Source organism: Ostrinia nubilalis, chromosome 22 (genome assembly GCF_963855985.1).
Source record: "Ostrinia nubilalis chromosome 22, ilOstNubi1.1, whole genome shotgun sequence".
NCBI classification, from domain to species: Eukaryota; Metazoa; Arthropoda; class Insecta; order Lepidoptera; family Crambidae; genus Ostrinia; species Ostrinia nubilalis.
In genome coordinates this window covers 3,208,215-3,229,915 of record NC_087109.1, presented here as the reverse complement: position 1 = coordinate 3,229,915, position 21,701 = coordinate 3,208,215, and the positions used below count along the sequence as shown (strand labels likewise).

At 37.4% G+C, this 21,701-nt stretch overlaps 1 protein-coding gene across 1 annotated transcript in view; it reads right to left on the bottom strand.

The window, feature by feature from the left end:
• Window positions 1-21,701, bottom strand: part of LOC135082863 (orexin/Hypocretin receptor type 1-like) — a 130,441-nt gene that overhangs the window by 44,345 nt on the left and 64,395 nt on the right. Inside the window, exons 2-3 of the mRNA XM_063977622.1 lie at window positions 13,511-14,138; window positions 490-637 (exon numbers count right to left, since the gene is read on the bottom strand). Coding sequence (XP_063833692.1) covers window positions 490-637; window positions 13,511-14,074 — 712 coding nt within the window. The 5' untranslated portion in view covers window positions 14,075-14,138. The remainder of the gene's footprint in view (window positions 1-489; window positions 638-13,510; window positions 14,139-21,701) is intronic.

Sequence of the window (21,701 nt, the reverse complement as noted above, 5' to 3'; positions counted from 1 at the left end):
TGATGCAGCATCGTGATTTCGCGACTTCATGCATTCGGACGGTGTATTGGAATCGCTGCATTGAGCTTCGGAAAAGCGACTTAGTCGCTGATTACCGATGCTAAAGTAGAATGTGTGGCTTAAGCCTTGATCACACATACCGAGTGATCGGCCGAGTGCTCGGCCGAGCAAAGCGGCGAGACAGTAGCTCGACTCCCGTTCTACTTACTAGGTCGAGTGTCCACCCTCCCGCTTCCCGCACTGTCTCGCTCGCTCACTCGGCAGGTCTGAACGTGCACTGTCTCGCCACTCGCCACTCGGCCAAATAATTGACGTCACGTCCACAGATTAGAGAAAAAGAAAAGTCTCAAAAGTACCTACTGAACTGACTGTGCTAATTTCAAAAAACGCGTGAACAGCTACTCGCTTACATCATTGTCTCGACCGAGCAAACATTTTACTGTCTCGCCCGTTTACTCGATACGTGTGATCAAGGCTTTAGATACTTACTGAAGGTCAGCGCGATGGTCCAGATGATGAGTATGGCGGTCTTGGCGCGGCCGGTGGTGGACTTGAACTTGAGCGGGAAGCAGATGGCGTACCAGCGGTCCACGCTGATGAACGTCAGCGTCAGCACCGACACCGTCACCGACACCGACTGCAGACAAAACATCAAGTCATAGTTTAATTAATACCAGAGTAAATATAAATGAGTAGGTCATCTTCATAGAAACGCACCGAGCGCGGTTTGTATGTGAGCGCGCGCCAATACGTATGCGGCGCGCACGCACACACTGACAAAATTCAGCGCACCTCACCGCTAATCTACGCTAAATTTCGTCAGAGTGTGCGTGCGCGCCGCATACGAATTGGCGCGCTCACATACAAACCGCGCTCGGGCGTTTCTACTCGTATGAAGATGACCTACTCATTTGCATTTACTCTGTTAATACTTTGCGGGAATCCATAATTTAATATTAATCTTGGTTAATGGTCGAACTTTAACTATTGCATCTGTGTCGCATGTGATTTGGGGGAGGGCGGGCGGTGCTTCTTGCATTTGCTTGTACCATAACATAGTCGGGCGCGGGTAGTGTGGTTGGGTAGTTGTGCCGGCGTCACTAAGCGGAAATCTTAAGTATTTTTTTTTTAATATTTAAGTCAGTCTCTCAAGAAGGCCTTTAAAGTAAACTTGAGCGTATAATTATGTTCAACTTAGCGAGAGAAAGGAGGATTTAGCCTATACTTGGGAAAGCCTGATGTTCGCATGTTTATCCCTTACTTAGTCGCCTACAACTCTCACGGGAAGATTGATAGTAGCCTTATTCTACTTCATCATCATCATTAGCCAATGAAAGTCCACCACTATTCAGTGCTAGGTAACAGCAGAGTAAATACAAATAAGTAGGTCATCTTCTTAGAAACGCCCGAGCGCGGTTTGTATGTGAGCGCGCGCCAATACGTATGCGGCGCGCACGCACACACTGACAAAATTTAGCGTGGATCCTACCGCACCTCACCGCTAATCCACGCTGCTATGAAGATGACCTACTAATTTGTATTTACTCTGGTAACAGTCTCTCTTCTTAATCGGGCACTCTTGTCAGAGTGGTCGTGGTTGCGCTGACGGTACATGGTGGGGTGATGTCATCTCCGAAGCTAGCTCTCCTGGCGATGTGCTTCCATTTCTGACGGTTAGAGGCGTCGCGAGTACACTGGACCATGGTGGACTCAGTGGCCTTCGTGACGGCGTCTATCCAGCGGGTAAACCAGAGCCCTGGGGCAAAATGGGGACCCCATTTTATTATTTGCCCCAGGGCAGGGCACTGTTATCTAAAATGGTTAGGTTTTATCAAGTTTATTGACGTCAGCTTACTTAATCATGATACAGCATTAATATTTTGACCTTTCTCTTCTTTTCACAATAAAACGCACATCGATGAATAATAAAATACACATATCGCTATCCGTCAAATTGCCAACACTGACACTGCCAACCAACAAAAAGAATTTACCTAAATGTTTTTTTAATGCTTTTTATATTTTTGCCTTGCCTTGCGAATATGGTTACGAATTAAAAGGGTAGGAAGTGCGGTTGTTATGGTAAATTCTTTGTACTTGTTTTGTACAAAAAACAAAATATTCTGGCGTTTTTTATTCCTTTTGCATTTATACCCTTTTGCTATTGCTAAAGAAACATTTTTTTTTACTTGTGATTGTTTTCAATCGTGCGTACTTTTATCAAAGAATATTACCATATTCCAAGAGTGGGTAAATATTTTTTAGTATAATATATTAGCAAGTCAAATTCAGTTGTGAATTATACTTGGACTAGCTTTCCGCCCGCGGCTTCGCCCGCGTGGAATTTTGTCTGTCACAGAAAAACTTTATCGCGCGCGTCCCTGTTTCAAAAACCGGGATAAAAACTATCCTATGTTCTTTCCCGGGACTCAAACTATCTCTATGCCAAATTTCATCAAAATCGGTTGCGAGGTTTAAGCGGGAAAGCGTAACAGACAGACAGACAGACAGAGTTACTTTCGCATTTATAATATTATATATATATATATATATATAGTTGGGATGGGATGTTAAAGTAAAAAAGTTATTCGGTTAGTTCAAACAAATATTATTAAATTATACCTATTGGTTGAATTTCAACAAACCACAAACTGTTATTTTAAGATCGAATTTGATCTGAAATGGAACTTATAATTGAGTGATGTCCGTTTTCACTATTAATCCCTAATTTTTAAGCGACCCCGATGGTAACACATAACTGAAATTTTGTTTTTATGTTCCCTTCTTGTTTTAATCTTAAGGTGCTACTTTAAATATAGATTCGAGACAATATTTAGAAAAGCTTTGAACATCGTTTCGGGCTTTAAGGAGCTTAAAAGCTCAAAACAGGATTGAGGCCGTGGATTGGTTTTTATATTTTATGTATTTAAGACTGTCTCAAATTGAATCGACTTTGGGAAGTTATTTTTGTAATAATTTTAACCTCTCGCTTAAATTCTGCCTTATTAAGCCTACATCAAAGTAAAGTTTAACTTCCTGTTTGAGTAATTATGGTCAGTTAAACGGAATAATAACTTTAGCTATATTTATAGAAGTTAAAGAAGAACGGTCATCTGTGACCCAGGCCCGACAGAAACGAGACATACCTCAGTTTTTTTGTCATGTCTTAATTAGTTAAATTATATATTTTTTATATTCGAAATCTATGTATAACACCACCCTGTATAATCCGACTGTATCTCCAGGTCACCTAGATACATTCCATAGCAGCAGTAATAGACATTTAGGTACATACATTTACCAATTTTGGTGATAAATAGGCATTTTGTATTAGTTTTTGTATAACGCCTGAACAAAAACAAAGGGTAATATTTTGGTGTTATACATAGATTTAGAATATAAAAAATATATAATTTAACTAATTAAGACATGACAAAAAAACTGAGGTATGTCTCGTTTCTGTCGGGTCTGGGGTTTTTTTTGTATGGGGCGTGACCGTTCTTCTTTAAGTGAATTTACATTTAGCTACAAAATGGTATCTTATGTAGTTGTAATAAGTCTGAATTTGCACCAATTTATATCGACACCTTCAGGTTCAATTGTCGTATAAACCATTTTGGCCAAATCGAGTTATATATACCATTTTAATCAGAATTTTTTTCTCTATCGAGCTGTATATTCGAAATATTGAAATTCGCTAAAAAAATGTTTATACGCCCCAAAAAACTATAGCCTAAAAGACAAATAAATACCTTATAAACAGTGTACAAACCGAACGCTTGTTTTTGGTATTTTTGCTAAGATGTATCAACCATACATTTTTTTAAGCCAGGACGTAAAATACTTTCGTAATTGAAAATGGCTTTTACGCCTAAAGACATGGCGTTTTATGTCCAGATTCAACGTCGTAAGTCCACGTATTAAATATGGTAATTATCTGTTTCATATTCATATTCATTTATTTATTGCATCACATATGTATGTATGTACAGTTAGTAAGTTTTTCTTATTATAAAGTTAAAGAAAGTTGATTGTTTCTATTTTTAAAGATAATAACTCGATATATAAGGTTGCTTTCCAGGTCCAGTACATCCGTGAATAGGGATGATGACTGGGTCATGAAATCGAAATTCTATTTAGTCCGTCAGACAGAGAATTAGAAAATTTAGACCCCATATTTCCCATAATCGAAGAATTACAGTATTATATTGAGTTGAAATGTCGCGTGACGTCACTTTTGAGTAAAAATTCTACTCAAGCGTGACGTATCGCGGCATTTCAACTCGATGTAGCACTGTTATCATTAAATTATGAAAGAAAATAAAAAAATATGAGTCTCATATTTTCCAATTATCTGTTTGAAGGACAAATAATTGAAATTTTGTCATCTAGCCTATTGATCTTGACTAAATGTGATGAATTCAAGACTTAAACAAAGAAAACAAGCCATAGTGTGCTCATGAAGGCTATTTGTACCCTTTTGAGATGCTCTTTAATAGTTTATTACTTTACCAGTACTCCAACTTTTAATTGTTGCCAGTAGTGGTTACTTTTAGCTGTAATTTAAATTTGGGTTTCTTGTAAAGATATAAATTCCTTAGAGAAATTATCAAAAAATTACAAATCCTTCGCCTGAGCATACTGGGGCTCTTCTCTTTATGCAAAATTTATCATAACCAAACGAAATCAATATGCGTCAGCAGAGAACCAGGAAAGCTGTCTTAATGTTTTGCTGTAAAGGTATTTTTTTGTTCAAAATTTATGGTGATTAGTTTTGTTTACAATTATTAGAAATATTATTTGTTTTGCCATAATTTTCTTGCAAAATTGTAAAAAAAAATGTTATTTTTCGTATGCAAGCAAATTAATTATTTCTACCTCAACCAAATATAGTTTTTATACTGTTAAATATCTTTGTGCAAATTCTCTAAACAACAAAAGCCTAGAAATAGTAAACAATACATTATTTACATACATAGTTTTAATAATACATTTGAATAAATCACTTTATCAATGGGTATATAAACCAAAAAAAATACATCTAATGGTTTTTAAGCCATCAATTTCAGTCTCGTCTTTACAAAAAATTCAAATACGACGTAAAGAGTTATTTTTAGGTCAAATATAATGGGTCGTATAAACCACCGAGTGCCTTTTTCAACGACGTAACTCCAAGCTAACTTTAAAACTACTGAAGATGCCCATTTTTTAAATATTTAGACTTTTTCATCGCAAAAATTGAAAAATGTTTTCTCTTGGACATTTTTTTATAACGTCTCAAATAAAAAAGTTACGATTTTTTTATTAAAAAAAAAAACGTTTTTTGGCTCTCCTGAAAAGTAGGGTTTTGGTTTATACGACAATTATACTTCGTATCTCTCCCGAAGATGATTACGTTTTACATGCAGCAGTACCTGGGATGATGCCGTCCTTATCACACTTTTAGAGAATATTTATTTAAAAATATAAGTTTTAAATATAATAAAGTACGTGTTTTGACTCCTCAGCACCGTAGTACATTCCGCGGTCCGCCATATTTCTTGTCATTACTTGTGTTAGTGTTCGTCCGACTCACACGTACTTTTTCAAGAAAAATAACTTAGCGTGAAAATGGGTAAAAGGAAACGATCAAGTAATGGTGATAATAGTGATATGGTGTAAAGTTTGTTAAGAAACCTCGTATGTACATAGACAGCGACAAATTATAGTTTTATCTGATGATGATGAATCAGAAAAAAACATCGTTGTCTCCATCGTGCAGTCACTGCAGATTTGCAGACATACATACATACATATTTAAAACATTCTGGTAAGTTGTGAATCATGTATTTTGAAATTGTTATGAAATAATGTGAATAATTTCTATTTTTTGTATTAAAAATGAATATTTTTAACTACCCTCCGTGGTAATACTTTGTGTCCCGACTTAATCGTGTGTGGATACTATACTACACGTACAAAAATCGTGTTATATAAAATACATAAACATCCCGACGTAAATCGTGTGTGGATGCTTTATTGCTTATCCCGGCGTATATCGTGTATGGATACTAAACTACACGTACAAATATCGTGTTATACAAAATAGATAAACATCCCGACGTAAATCGTGTGTGGATGATTTATTGCTTATCCCGGCGTATATCGTGTGTGGATACTAAACTACACGTACAAAAATCGTGTTTTTAAAAAATACATAAACATCCCGACGTAAATCGTGTGTGGATGATTTATTGCTTATCCCGGCGTATATCGTGTGTGGATACTAAACTACACGTACAAAAATCGTGTTATACAAAATACATAAACATCCCGACGTAAATCGTGTGTGGATACTAAACTACACGTACAAAAATCGTGTTATACAAAATACATAAACATCCCGACGTAAATCTTGTGGATACTAAACTACACGCACAAAAATCGTGTTATACAAAATACATAAACATCCCGACGTATATCGTGTGTGGATAAGACATTTTTAAACTGATTGCATTTTGCTTTGATTATTTTCCTAACGTATTATCTTATAACGTGGGTAGACGTATCAACACGTCGTAAAATAGTATAACATAATTATAAATATAATAATATACAATATACATGGGGTATTTATAATTTGTTACCCTATCAAATACAAAAATCTTTATTGTGAAGTATCACTAATAGAGCATACAATAATTACCTACATCAGACGAAAATACCGGGTATTTTTCAAGTCAAAGCCTTTCAAAGACTTTCACAAGGATCTAGCAACAGGTTGAAAAATATTGATTAATGGATTTCCTACCTACAAATAAAAAAGACTTGATGAAACATTATTTATTTGCTAAAAATTGCGCATAATAATTACTTCAACAAAGGCAGCAATACAACTGAACATCTGATTCTGCTTCTGTTTGCTGTACGCATCCTTATTGCAACTGATTTCACCGAGCCTTCAATATGATTTGATGAGCTATGTCACAAATGGAATAATATTCAGTAAGGAATTATGAAAACCTTGAGCGATGCTGGCGGTTACTTTGTGACACTCAAGAGATATCATGAAAGAAATCAAAACGAATCTCTTGTTTGGGTCAGATTTATCAGACCACTCGAAATCATCTATGACTAATATAATTCAGTAATACCAGCCCAGGACGTCTACAACTCATCAGACTTTAAACGCAAGGGGGGCATTGTGAGCGAGCGGCAGCCGCTGAGCAGCGAGTGAACCCCGGCCAGCCCAGCAGCCGCCGGCTCCGCCGCCGCCACCTGCGCCGCGGGGCCGACTCCGGTTAACCCGAGACCCAACTATCATCAACCGAATCGGAGATGATAATTTTCTTCAGCAGATAGGCACCAAGATGCTAGTAGCTGGTAGACTTAAATACTACTAAAATAAATGGCTTACCTAACATAACAAAATTAAATGATACTACTATTTTGTCCTGGATTAGGGTTATAAATTTCGATTTTATACTTAATCATGCCAAGTTGGAGTACCCCAATGTAGGTCACATATTACACCTGAGGGGAGTAGTAGGTATATTCGACAACTGTACAAAAGCCAAATTGTAGACATAGATTTATTCTAAATTTAAAGGAATTAAATAAATTAATTAATATTAACTATTTTAAAATACAATACTACCACTGACTTTACATTATTAATTAGATAACAATATATTTTATTATGTGAAAACCTTAGATTTGAAAGACTCCTATCTTTTATTACCAATTGCTGAAAATGGATGAATTTGACTTCGTTTGTCATGGACCTCCAAGCACTTTAATATTCAGTTGTTTGAATTTCTTCGTGATCGATCGTTTTTGTCTTACATCCGCACGGTGCCTTTTGTCTTTATAAAATTATTAAAACCAGTTTTACACTTTTTGCAATCACTCGGCCATCTATCTGTACCAATACCTGTACCAATTTTTATGTATTGGAACGGTCAGAATGCTGGAATAATATTCAAACAACGGGAGATTTATAAGAGCAACTAGGGTAGGAGGACAAAAGAATTTTTATCCAATCAAAATAATAATGTTACCTACATTTATAAAATTTACATTTTTAATACGATAGAAATGAATTTAACTTAACAAAAGTGCAAGACACTAGTAATGCTAAAAACTACAAAAAATACCATTCGAGTAATTTGCTTCATTCTTGGGGTTATTGACCTCAGCGTGCCCCGCCGTTAAAATTACGGCTGGATGTACACGAAGTTACCGGGAAAAACATCTTGGCACTCAATTACTCAAATAACTACAATAAACATTATAATGCATCTGCCAAGTATTTAAAACATAATTTAGCATAGTGGAGACTGGAGAGATTACATTGACACAGCACATCATGTACCGTGCAATTAAATGATTTGTTTCGATGCCTCAACCACTGTTCAACCTCAACCGCAATCGCGCAACGTGTAACAGCCATTGGAAATTGGTCCCAGTTACAGTTCCTTTTACATTTAAATACCCTGGAATTGCTCGCTGCACTCTATGATCTTGAAACATTTGCATCACACCTACTTATTAAGAATAGACAATGCAACGGTTATTGCATACAGCACACAAATTTAAATAATATTGCTCGAGAGTTACGAGTATGGAATTGGTGTGGTTGGGTGTGAAAACGTGGTCACAGATTTCGAATCTCGTCAATCAAATATAGACACGTACTATGAATTTAGCAGACTACGGATTTACAGAAATTACATTACCTTTTGATATTCCAGAATTCGTCTTATTTGCAAGTACATTTACTATTCAAAATCACCAATGTTCTACGAATGCATCTTAGGAGTTAGACCCTATTTCCGAAGTTATTGATACTTTCACATTTAATGTAACTCTCTAAAGTTCTATACAAAAAAAAAAAAAAAAAAAAAAAAAAAAGTATTTCCATTCTGACCTACTACCGTGGTACCTATTGTGGTCAAAGCTCCTCGTTTCAAAAGTCATACGTTTAGAACCTAACAAAATTCTGTTGTGTTCGCCCTTCAGAGTTGATGATCCTCTCCATGCGGATTTAACCCTGATGGTCGGCAACTTATCAGGCAATCGCTGTTGAGGCGGGACGCACCTACTAATTCTCTGAATATGTTAATGACATCTTTCTCACATAGTACATACTAATATTATACAATATACTTAAAGTCTAAAATCATGGTTGTAATTCAAATTCAGCTCATTTATTGGAATACTCAACGGACAAATTCAATTATTCTGGTGTTAGTTACAGTACAGTACTCTCAATGGTTACCGTTTGACTTTATCTATACTGTTATATCAGGATATTACTACTAATGACTGTATCAAAAGTTTTCTCAAAAGCGTGTTTCGTCTCAGACCGCCTAAATATGACACTACTTGGTATTAAATTATCATTTCCCTAATTAAGTGTATACCTCTTCTAGTTCTGGTTTCTGCACAGATAATGAATACTCCGAGTTTATCTAATAATATTAGTAATAATATTTTATTGTATCCAGGCTAAATATAAATTAAAGTAGGTAGATGAAATTGATGAAAATATTAAAACCGGACTCGATTAATTTTAACAACCATTTATTATTGTACCTATATATTATTACCGTACATTATGGAAAACCTTGTACTATGCCCAGTATTGCCCAGCCTCAACACTTAAATCTTACATTGACAGGACTATTGGATTGGTATACGCACAGATGATAATCTTTTTGTCAGTTACCAAAAACCACTTAAAAAGTGGTAACTCAGTGGAACTTCAAAATTGATAATATCGATTTTTATAGCACTCATAATACCCGCCATTCGGGCTTCGTCTGCGTCCACTGGACTGGCGTTAATTTAATAATAATAATAAATAATTTCAAATTTGTAAGTCATTCGTAAGGCTTGCAAGCTAGTGGACCTAATCTTGTCAAGTAGGCATTTCTGAAATATTAGACTAGAAACTTACTTAATTTAACTTTTTGTGTGATTGTGATTTTGTTAACTGTTCGTTTCAAAACCATCATTAATTATTACGAAAGTAAACAATGTTTTGTTTATATACTAAAATACCTTGAACAAGTTAATAGTTTCTACGGTTGTAATTTTTTCGATGCTCTAAACATCTGCATGTAAAACGTAATCATCTTCGGGAGAGATACGAAGTATAATTAAGAATCAAACGAACTTACCTGTGATGTTTGATATCTAATTATACGAGTGTCTTGACCGAAGATGATTACAGTCCCACCTCACCCGAGAATAATTACCCTTAACCGATCGAAAAAATTTGCTCTAAAATAATGACAAGAAATATGGCGGACCGCGGAATGTACTACGGTGCTGAGGAGTCAAAACACGTACTTTATTATATTTAAAACTTATATTTTTAAATAAATATTCTCTAAAAGTGTGATAAGGACGGCATCATCCCAGGTACTGCTGCATGTAAAACGTAATCATCTTCGGTCAAGACACTCGTATAATTAGATATCAAACATCACAGGTAAGTTCGTTTGATTCTTAATTGAACCTGAAGGTATCGATATGATTGTTATAGGTCTAACTCAGTCAGAGCCTGAGGTATAGGAGTGGCACGGGACGGGTGACATTGACACAGGGGCGTAGCTACCGCCGTATCTGCCGTATCAATTATACGGGCGGCCTACGGGGGCCCCCAAGGTGCGTAAGAAAAAATTAATAAAAACTTCCCAAATTTTTTCAATTTCAGAAATGAGAAAAGTAAAAAAAAAAGCAATTTCTTTTTTCCCGTATATTTCTTTTAATTTTATGCAATCATTTTTTTCTTTTTTGAGAAATCTTAACCCTTTCTAAGGGCCCCCAAACAAATTTTCCGCCAAGGTACGCTACGCTTCTGCATTGACATTTTATGACGTGACGTGTATGAGTGCCCTGAAAAGGGCCTATGTACTGAATAAAAGATTTTATTTATTTATTTATAATTTTGAATATTTATATTGAAGTGCTTTTTACACTTCCTTCCAAGCTTTTCCTGTACAAATCAGATAAAACATGGAAGTTTATTTAGAAATGATGGCTTTCCCATACAAATTTTTATCCGTAATTTGTCCCTGTGCAAAAAGCCTCCTTCCTAAAGTTTAATTTATTGCTTTCCTTACCAAAAAAGAAAAAAAGAAGTAACTATTCTCTAACGCCAATTTAAAAACACAGACGAGCTATTCTCGTGGTTATGACATAGGTAAGTATAAAAAAATCACAAAGCTCATTTATTTTCTGTAAGTAAGCTCAAAGAGCACTCTGATTGTAACTCTGATTGATGTATGAAATTGAACAGTCTTTCAACAATAAAATATTGTTGAACTGAAGGCTGAATAATATTGAAATCACAGTCGATTGCCTATTGTTATGTAAACATCTTGGAATTGAAAGAGAACTGCTATTGCGAACACTGAAATTACCCCCGCACCGTTTATAATAATAATCTATACTTATAATAAATCTGTAAAGAGGTCAATTCTGTACATGAAATATATTTTCAAAATAACTATCAGGGGGTGATTAGTGATCGATACTGATGCCAAAAATGCAATCAGTAAAATTTTTGTCTGTCTATCTGTCTGTCCGTCTGTATGTTCCATATAGAAACAAAAACTACTCGACGGATTTTAACGAAACTTGGTACAATTATTCTTCATACTCCTGGGCAGGTTATAGTATACTTAGGAATTCACACGGGAACAGGAATTAGCGGGAAAATCCTTTTGTATGAAAAATCTAAACCGCTTAAGTTAGACACTTGAAAAGCATGCAGGTACCTTAGTAAACTTAAAGCTTAGTTACAACAGGATATTGCAAAATTCCCACGGCAACGGGAGTTAGCGGGAAAAAACATGTGTATGAAAAAATCTAAACCGCGTAAGATGAAAGGGGTAAAACGGGATCCACGCGTACGAAGTCGCGGCCGGCCGCTAGTAATAAATAATAATAAATATTTATTCACTTAAACAACCCAGTAATTTACAATAGTAAGTAATTAGTAAAACTACGTTACTCTTACTACTCGGGTTAGTTTTAATTTTTAGTGTCACAAAAACTTGGATTCTGACCCGGAAACTAGTAAAAAACTGTATTATCAGGATCAGTGATTCCTCAAACGGATTTAACAAAAATAAAATCACAGGACAGTGTTTAAGCAACCAGGAAGTGGATTACTGAGTTACATAAAAATTATTAAGATAGGTATACAAAGAGGGAAAAGATAAAAATAAAAACAAATCATTAATTACCAAGGCTGAGCTGCACCATCTTACCCTGACTTTGACGAACGTCAAAAATCTGTCAAACTCCATACAAAAAGCACCGGTTATTGTAACTGTTACGGTCAAAATAAGGTGGCGCAACCAAGCCCAAGTATACATGAGAGGATAAATAGTGTGAATGTTTTTGTGTTGTGTTTGTATGTGTGTGGTGTGTGTATGTGGGTGGTGTGTGTATGTGTGTGTGGTGTGTGTGTGTATATGTGTGTGATGAATACTACGTTCTTTTATTTATTTATTTTAGAAGATTTTCGGTGTCTGCATAGGATAGGTTCTGGAGATAATTATGTTGTGACATTCTTAACCACTTCATATCTATTTAAGTTGTATATGGATGTGAATTTATGCAGTGTATTGTACAGTTTACAGGAAAGGGCATCGTACTGGCGTTTTGCAAAAGTCGTTCTACAAATTTTTAGGCTACATACTTTGGCAGTAGCGCATCTCTGTGAGAGAATGTTTGCATCAAATGGAAGAGTAGCGTGCTTTCGCAAAATGCACCGAAGAACATATAATTGCCGTACAGACAGTATCTGACACTCTGAATATAATTGGTTAGTGGGGTATTGAATGTGCTTCTTGGTCATTATTTTTAAGATGGCTCTCTGCGCTCTTTCCAAGTTTAGCATAACAGTTCCCCCAGCTCCACCCCAAATTGGGATACAGTATGACAGAACCGACTGACACAGTGCACGATACACCATTTTAACGACTTCGGGCTCAGCCAGGTATCTTATTATTTTTGTCACTCATAAAAATAGGTAACATAAAGGTGATTCATCATCATCATCATCATCATTTCAGCCACAGGACGTCCACTGCTGAACATAGGCCTCCCCCAATGACTTCCACATCGCCCGGTTGGTAGCGGCCTGCATCCAGCGCCTTCCTGTTACCTTTATGAGGTCGGTCCACCTTGTGGGTGGACGTCCCACGCTGCATTTTTCGGTACATGGACTCCACTCCAATAATTTGGTAAAAATAATTTATCCCAAGAATGTATACAGAATATTATCGAAAGATGATTAGGTAGGTACTTATAATAAGTCTTATTGGCTTTCTTAGAATTATGTGAAAATAAGGAAAGCAACCTCAAAAACCATATCAAGGAATTTCATTTCGTAACATTCCCTAAGACTCTGTTTATGTTTTTACACGCGTAAGTACCAAAGTATCTCACGATATTGAAATATTTTGCCACATATTAAAAATTCCTTGCAAATAAAAGTCAAGTCTCTTACCTGGAAATAGAGTAGCAATTTGCACAACACGTTCCCCAAAAACCATGTCTCTGTCACGTCCCATAGGACTGTAGGTGGAAGGCAGAATAGGATCACCATGAAGTCTGCTACCGCCAAATTCACTATGAAGTAATTTGTGACAGTCCTCATGGTGTGGTTTCTATAAACAGCTATGCACACTAACGCATTGCCCATAAGTCCAATTATAAATACAACTGTGTGCGTCCCAATCAAAACCCATTCGTAAGTTTGCGGGTAGATGTAATCATTTAACATGGTCATGTATTCTTCTTTGGTCATATTACAGTACTCTTCAGAACCCACACATTCTTCTGTTTTATTAACTTCAACATTCAACTGTTTTAGCTCACTCTGTTCATATTTACTTATATCTTCTACTTTTAATTCATTATCGTCTATATCATTAGCTTCATTAACATAATTGGGGTCTAATTCATTGTTTGTTTTCATTCTCGTTTCATTGGATTCTTCATTAGAGTTAACATCAACACCGTGGGTTACGGTTAAAAATAGACCAATGACTACAATTGCGTTCGTAAACATTTTTCTGTTTTTATAAATGCTTTTCCGTTGGGTTGGCGACTTGTTTTTCTACCGCATTGTACATCTGAAACAAGGAAAGAATTTTTATTAGATGTTGGGTAAATGTTTGTTATGTAAATAATGTCTATGTGACATTTCACACAAGATGTATGTTGTATTATAGCATACATATAGCCGGATAGCAATTATACAGTGACAATAAGACATATTTGCTCAGCTTGGCGGGACATTACCGCTAATATCTTTTTATCGATTATTCTAAAAAAAATTTGATGTCCCAAAGGATGTAGACTAAGAGCTAGTGAACGCCAGACCTACGTCATTTTATAAAAGCTGAAAGTTTGTCAGCGTATGCTCCCAATGTAGGATATAATGTTGGTGAATTATGAAGTTTGGTCCATCGTGGCTTTGGCAGCTATCCTAAAAAAAAGTCAAAACTGTCTTTCTGATGAGGAAACTACTTCTAGTTATTGCCCAAATATCTATATATATAAAAGAAAGTCGTGTTAGTTACTCCACTTATAACTCAAGAACGGCTGAACCGATTTAGCTGAAAATTGTCAGGGAGGTAGTTTAGAGCCAGGAGAAGGACATAGGATACTTTTTATCCCGTTCGAAATAAAAAAAAAGTCTGCTTATTTATTGCCATTAAGGCGAAACAAAGTTCGCCGGGTCAGCTAGTTATAAATAAAAATCAGATTTTATGGTATAACGTTAGTAGAATTACAGTCTATTGAATATACAGAAAAAGCCACCGTAAAAGTTAGCTGCCAAAGCCACGATGACCCAAACTTCATAATTCACCAACATTGTATTCTATATTGGGAGCATACGCTGACAAACTTTCAGCTTTTATAAAATGACGTAGGTCTGGCGTTCCCTAGCTCTTAGTCTAATGGTTCAATGTATAAGAAGACACGTTAAGGTACAGTCAGCGTCAAATAATTCGTGACACCCAAACTAGCCATAAAGTTCGTACTTCTTTGCTCCAATTGGATAAGGTTGTGATGTCAACTTTTTGGCCACTTTGGGTGTCACGAACTATTTGACGGTGTACTCAAGAGTGAGCATTGACGCACGCACGTGTATTTTTCACCCATCTGCATTGTAAAGGCAATATAAACTATGTGTGTGAAAACAGTGGTGTAATTAATACTGTGCAGTATTTTAACTGCCTGAATAATAATAGAAACACAAAATATAATTCATGCTTATTCATGTATTTCCTCCGCCGTTTTCCGCAGTTTGGCACCTCACGTCACACATTATTTTACCGAAGTCAGTCAGCCCTATGGCTTCGGCGCAGTACCGATCACTGACGTTTGTCAACAAAATGGTGCTCGACTCCTGAGACAAGCTAAATTACATTAGCATATTGTTAACGACATTGAGCATATTATATTTTTTTAAATACCTTCGCGAAGAAAACCTTCTGTACGTAGTACTTATTAATTATACTAACTCAGACGTATATGCCTATGATGTCTCACAAAATAGGACAAGAGGTTTGTGACCTTGTACAAAGTTTCATCAGAGGTCATTCAAAAGTTCCTTGGCACCCCGTTTCCAACGTTGGAGCAAACGTTTGGAATGCTGATGGAAAGCGAAAAATTATGTTTACAGTAATATGTTTACATTACAGCGCGTTAATAGACAGAGGACAAGCGGTTTGGGCGGAAACGTAAACAAACTTGTTTTTTAGAATTACACTACATTGATATTCTTGATATTTTCTGTAATGATTCTATTAACTTCCTAATTACATCGTAAAAAACTCATTTATTTTTGCATACAGGGCAGATATGTACCATCCTAGACTGCATCTCACTTAACACCAGGTGCGATTGCGGTCAAATACCTGCCTTGTCCAGCATTTAAAAAAATGGGCTTTTAAAAAGCACTTTTACACGTTAACGGAACTTCCTAATTATTTTATTCAACAATGACCTGCTTTTCTTGAAAAGGTATCAAAAGTTTTTTGACGAAATCAAGTCAACCTCAACATATTTTTTAAAATCTTCCACTGAGAATTTCGTAACAATACATGTTAAGTACCTAATATCTAGGCAATCCTACTTAATAATAATATAATAATAATATTATAAATGCCCCCGCAGGGCAGCTTTGTGGCGAGCTGTTGGTGAGCCCCGCAGGGCAGCTTTGTGGCGAGCTGTTGGTGAGTAGCGACACCACGGGGCCAGTTGTTAATCCGAGTGCTCCCGAGAGTCGGTCAAGACCCTCGTCTTCGGCTTGCCGAAGTGGAAACCGAGAGGGTCTGCAGGACTTTCACCTCTGGCTTGCCTTAACCGGCCGGCCAGAGTGGATTCGCTAGAGCTATATGCTCCAGGGGTGGAAGTGTTAAAGGGCATAACGCCGCGAGTAACCTCGGAGAAAGCGCAGCACACCTCTCTACACCCCTGAGCTGTCAGACGCCAATGTTGCCCCTCAGTCCGGTCTATACGACCCATGACGCCAGGGGGGGCCCATTTAGTCGCTGGCTAGTCACCGCCTGCCATTTTTTCAGTCAGAGACTATGAACCAGGCAGGTGTCCCGTAGTCTCCATCCATAGCCCAGTAACCAGTCCCTCCATCCTTCATCCATAACCCTAGTCCATTCTTCAATAACTGCAATAGCTCCTGTGCACAGGCTGGGGATGGTCACTGGCTACATCCTATGATATAGTCAGAGACTAGATCCAGCATGTGCACCACTTTCACTTTTGTCGATTATTTTGCGCTTAAAACGGCCTCTACGTGTTGGATCTGTATCCCCACGCAAGCCTTATAAAGGACCGGGCCACTTTTGACCCGTGAGCTCCAAAGCGTACAAACATTATAAATGCGAAAGTTTGTGTGGATGTCTGGATGTTTGTTACTCTTTCACGCAAAAACTTCTGAACGGATTTTGTTGAAACTTTACAGTATTGTTGTTTATAACCCAGATTAACATATTATAGGCCATAATTTATGACGATATGTGACAAATAAATTTCAATAAATAAATAAGACGTGTCTAAAATCGCCATCTATCTTCATTGGTTAAAATCTACAGCGCTGGACAAACTCCTGTTTTTGACGTTTGTAAATTCATGCGGGGGAAGCCGTGAAACGCCATCTATCAACATGATATCTAACAACAGATTTTATGAACTAAGGCTGAGTTGCACCACCTATTTTTGACAGTAACTATGACGATAACCGGTGATTTTTGTATGGGAGTTGACAGATTTTTGACGTTTGTCAAAGTTAAAGTAAGATGGTGCAACCCAGCCTTAGGGAGTAAAACGAGGTACACGCGTACGAAGTCGCGGGCGGCCGCTAGTTAGTAATAATTTAGACCTTAAAGGTTCGTTAAAAGTTTGATGTTGAGGAAGGCTTTCAAGAAACCGACTTTCGACAGTTAAATTCAGTTTACTTCGGTTGAGTGTTTTATTAAGTAGGTACTCATTTATATTTCGCATTTCCGCCATTAGTGAATTTTGTGTCTTTCTCGGAATTTGTAAATCACGCGCGCCTCTTCTCAATTAATTATTGATTTTTGTAAAATTATTTCCGCGACATTTGGCACTGGTAAATAATTAAGGAAAATATTCTGGCAACATCAAAGTGACTTGTTTTGCTCTTTTAATTTGGTAAAATCTTTGAAAAGAGGCGTTAATAAAAAACTCATAAAAAAATTTTTATTTTTGCAAGCAGGCTTTTAAGAAGCACTTTTACACTTGACATTCCAATATTAACCCTACCACTGCTCCGGGACATAAATGGGCCAGTGATGAGAATAAGCAGCGCAAGAAACTCAGTCACTAACATAATTAAGGCGAGTGAGCTTTACATGTGTGGTGGCTTGCTACTGTTCAGTTTTCGAAAGTTTTACACTATCGTTATGTGCATGTACATTGTACACGTACACACACAAGTAAAGCTCACATGCTTTCGTGAGTTGCAAGAACTATACTCAGTATTCAGTAACTATGACTGAGTTTCTTGCGCTGCTTCTTCTCAGCACTGGCCCATATTGTCCCGAAGCAGTGGTAGGGTTGAGAAGTGTAAAAGTGCTGTTTGAGAGTCTACTGCCCGTTTTCACCATCAACAGGACCCCTTTGAAAACAAATTTCCTGTTAAATAAAGGTGGTGTATAAACTATAGGTGTCACTTAAAAGTTAGGGAGTGATGGTGAGAACGGGCATACGTCTTACAAAATAAATTATTTGAATTTGAATTGTGACATTTTGTCGTGTGTGTTTTCTCCGTAATATTGTCTAATTAATTGCGAATCTCGAGTTTTGCGGTTTGCATTGAAGTAATATTACTACGTAGTACACACGCCCACACTGTTAACTATCCATTTCCGTTTTTGCTCTCGCTCTAATCAAATGGCGATTTTTTGCGATAGAACGAGATGACATGACTTTCACTGTTGGCGATAGTACATTATAACTCAATGGCGGTTTGATCCCTTAGCCCTTACCACAATTGATTAATGTACCTATTAGTCCCTAGTCCTTTTTCAAGGTCCTCTAATCTCTATTTCCCAAATTTTACAAAGAAAACAGTAATCTTTCAAGGTAACAGACAGTTTCACATTTATAATATTAATGTAAGCCATTTGGCTCGCTAAATTTTTTGACTAATTCACAAGGGAAAAATTCGTCAAAAATATAAATGTCATATCCAATTGGATTTTTTACTTCTAACGACTTTGCACGAGTTCACAAAGTTTATTAATAAGTTTAATAGGCGACTCGATTTTACTTTTAAGGGATATGCTTTATTCATTGCTAAGTTGCTATAAAAATGTTGTGAGATGTTCTGAAACTTTGAAGGTCCTTTTTATCTTTAGGAACATTGTATGAGGAAGTGAGGTTTTCCTCGTATAATGTTACTTGACTTAATATCTGGGGTCATGTTTCAGGAAGGCCCTGACATTTTTTTTATGGATAACAAGGCAGGTATTTGACCACAATCGCACCTGATGTTAAGTGGGATGCAGTCTAGGATGGTAAATATCTGTACCAAAGTGCCTATTCACTATGACATGCTATGATTTGGTGTCTGATAGCCCAAAATCCATTTTCGGGGTGGGGGGCACCAAAAATTGGTGTAGTGAACAAATTGCTAATACATATTTCCAGTTAACTCATCTAACAAAGCTAAAGTTCACCAAAATAAGGCCAGCGGTCAAAGAGGATCAAACTAGTGACGAAAGGTCTTCAGAAATCGGCAGTCCAATACCGAAACCATTGGCCTATCACTTTTAGAGGATTTAACTCCTAAATTAGTTTAGTATCCGTATAAACCCTGGCTGCGGTGTCCTGGCAACTTGGAAAACCCATTATTATCCTATCTTGTTAATCAGACACTTTCTATAAGCCCACATCCCCTTGAAACTATACTGTAAATTGACTTATCTGTAGGCCCGAATCCCTTATCTGACGGAAATTCTAAAGTGAAACTCTAAACTTGTGCTTACCATGAGTTTACGTTATGTGTGCATATTGTGCAGCGCCCCTAGCGGCTACTTTCAAGAAATAAAATCTTGATAGATTTTTTTTATGTACTCGCTAGCACACCTACTAACGTAAACTCATGGTAAGCACACTGAATAATAAATATGCCATGAGTGGGTTTTCTTGTCGAGAAAAACAAAGGCTTCCGCCTTTAAGTTGTTTTCAATTGTTTTTTTCAGTAAGTTCCTTTTTCCTGTGATGCGGATTTCAGCACGCGTTGGATATTATAGTCTCTCTAATCTGTGGCGTGCGTATATAAATATAACTCAAAGGTGACTGACTGACTGACATAGTGATCTCTCAACGCACAGCCCAAACCACTGGACTCAAAGGTGACTGACTGACCGACATAGTGATCAATCAACGCACAGCCCAAACCACTGGACGGATCGGGCTGTTTGGTATGCAGGTAGATATTATGACGTAGGCATCCGCTAAGAAATGATTTTACGAAACTCCACCCCTAAGGCCTCAGCCTCGAGTTTAGCGGGCAGCGGGGCGGGAGCGTAAAATCAAATAGACCGGTTCTCGAAAACAGCGGCGCGGGAGCGGGCAACGAGCGGGCAGCGCACTCCTTCTTTTGCCCACAATAAATCGAGCGTTAGGAATAAATTTGAATCGAAATAAAATTGTCGCCGTTGTTCAGACATTTCGTTTGCGAATAAAAACAAATATCTCGACAACACAACCCCGAACACAACACTTCGCCGCTAAAGCGCCGCGCGAGCTGCCCGCTTGTTTCGAGAACGGGTCTGCGTTGCCCGCCCCGCTCCCGCGCCGCCGCCGCTCCCGCGCCGCTGCCCGCTAAACTCGAGGCTGAGGCCTAAGGGGATAAAAAAACGGGATCCACGCGTACGAAGTCGCGGGACGCTGCTGGTTGTGTGCATGTAGCCGCTCTCGTGGGGTTCCAGAGGGCTTAGTGTAAGTTTACATCAAACGTCCTCACTGGTGAGCGCGTTAAAAAAATAAATGAAAATTTTAGTTCTTCAAAGTTTCCGCTACGGGACTATTCCCACCTCTCTTTCCCACCACTGCAACTCCTGTGTAGCCAGGATCTACAGCTTGACCGCATATAAAAACCCAACCAGTGAAGGTCAAGTTTGTCCCGGGGGAAAGTTAAAACTGTCATAGGACCCACAACGAAATTAATCAGAAGAACATAGGAAGAGTTCGAAGATAAGGTTCGACTTCCCTCCGTTGCAAAGCGGACAGGTGACAATAAACAAAGGTTTAGTAACCTTTATGAAAAAGATATAGGTGCACCACGATAAAGTTTCCGCTAGGGGCGCTGTACAATCCGTCATACATTTTATGTATTTTTTTTACGAGCTCACTTCTTCTTCTTTTCGTGTTGACAACAAACCTACACAGTGTCAGCCCAAAACTCCCAAAAAAACGAGCTCACAGTGATGACGTTTGATGTAAACTCATACTACCCCACTGATGATCCGCACGCGTGCTAAAATTCGAATCCCAAATTTTTAAGTGACCTCTTTGAAAACAAAATTCCTGTTATGTCCATAGGGGTCACTTAAAAATAAGAAATTGATGGTGAAAACGGACATTATACTAATATCTAGTGTGTCTAGTTATAGACAGACATTCGGAAATTAACGACAAGACACAGCTGTAAAACATTATGTTTTTAGCACGTAGGCGATTCGCTCGAATTTCTGAGTCATGAAACTTTCGTGTCGTAAAATATTACTTTATTTATTGTTGTTAAAATAGAGATTACTCTATTGTGGTCATATATAAAAAATCTTCGACGTAGAGTTTCCGGCTGCGATGACTAGATTAGAGTTTTCGATTAGAGTCCTGACAATTTTATGCAAATTGTGGAATGTCGAAAGAGCAACGAATTCACTAAATTTCGATAAATTGTCACAGATTCAGCAAAAATCCTGCTTGTTACAACTTGGTCTTGGTTACAACTCTCCTCGGTCTTTAACTCATAAATGTATAACAATAGTGTATTGACCCCAAAAGACCTTCAACGCCAGACATTTGATATTCCATTAACCACCATAAAATGGGTTGTTAACTTTGTATTTCCCATTAAAACAGTTTCGAGTGGAAGCGGATTCATCTGTCCAGTTTATGGGCTGTAAAACAGTTTG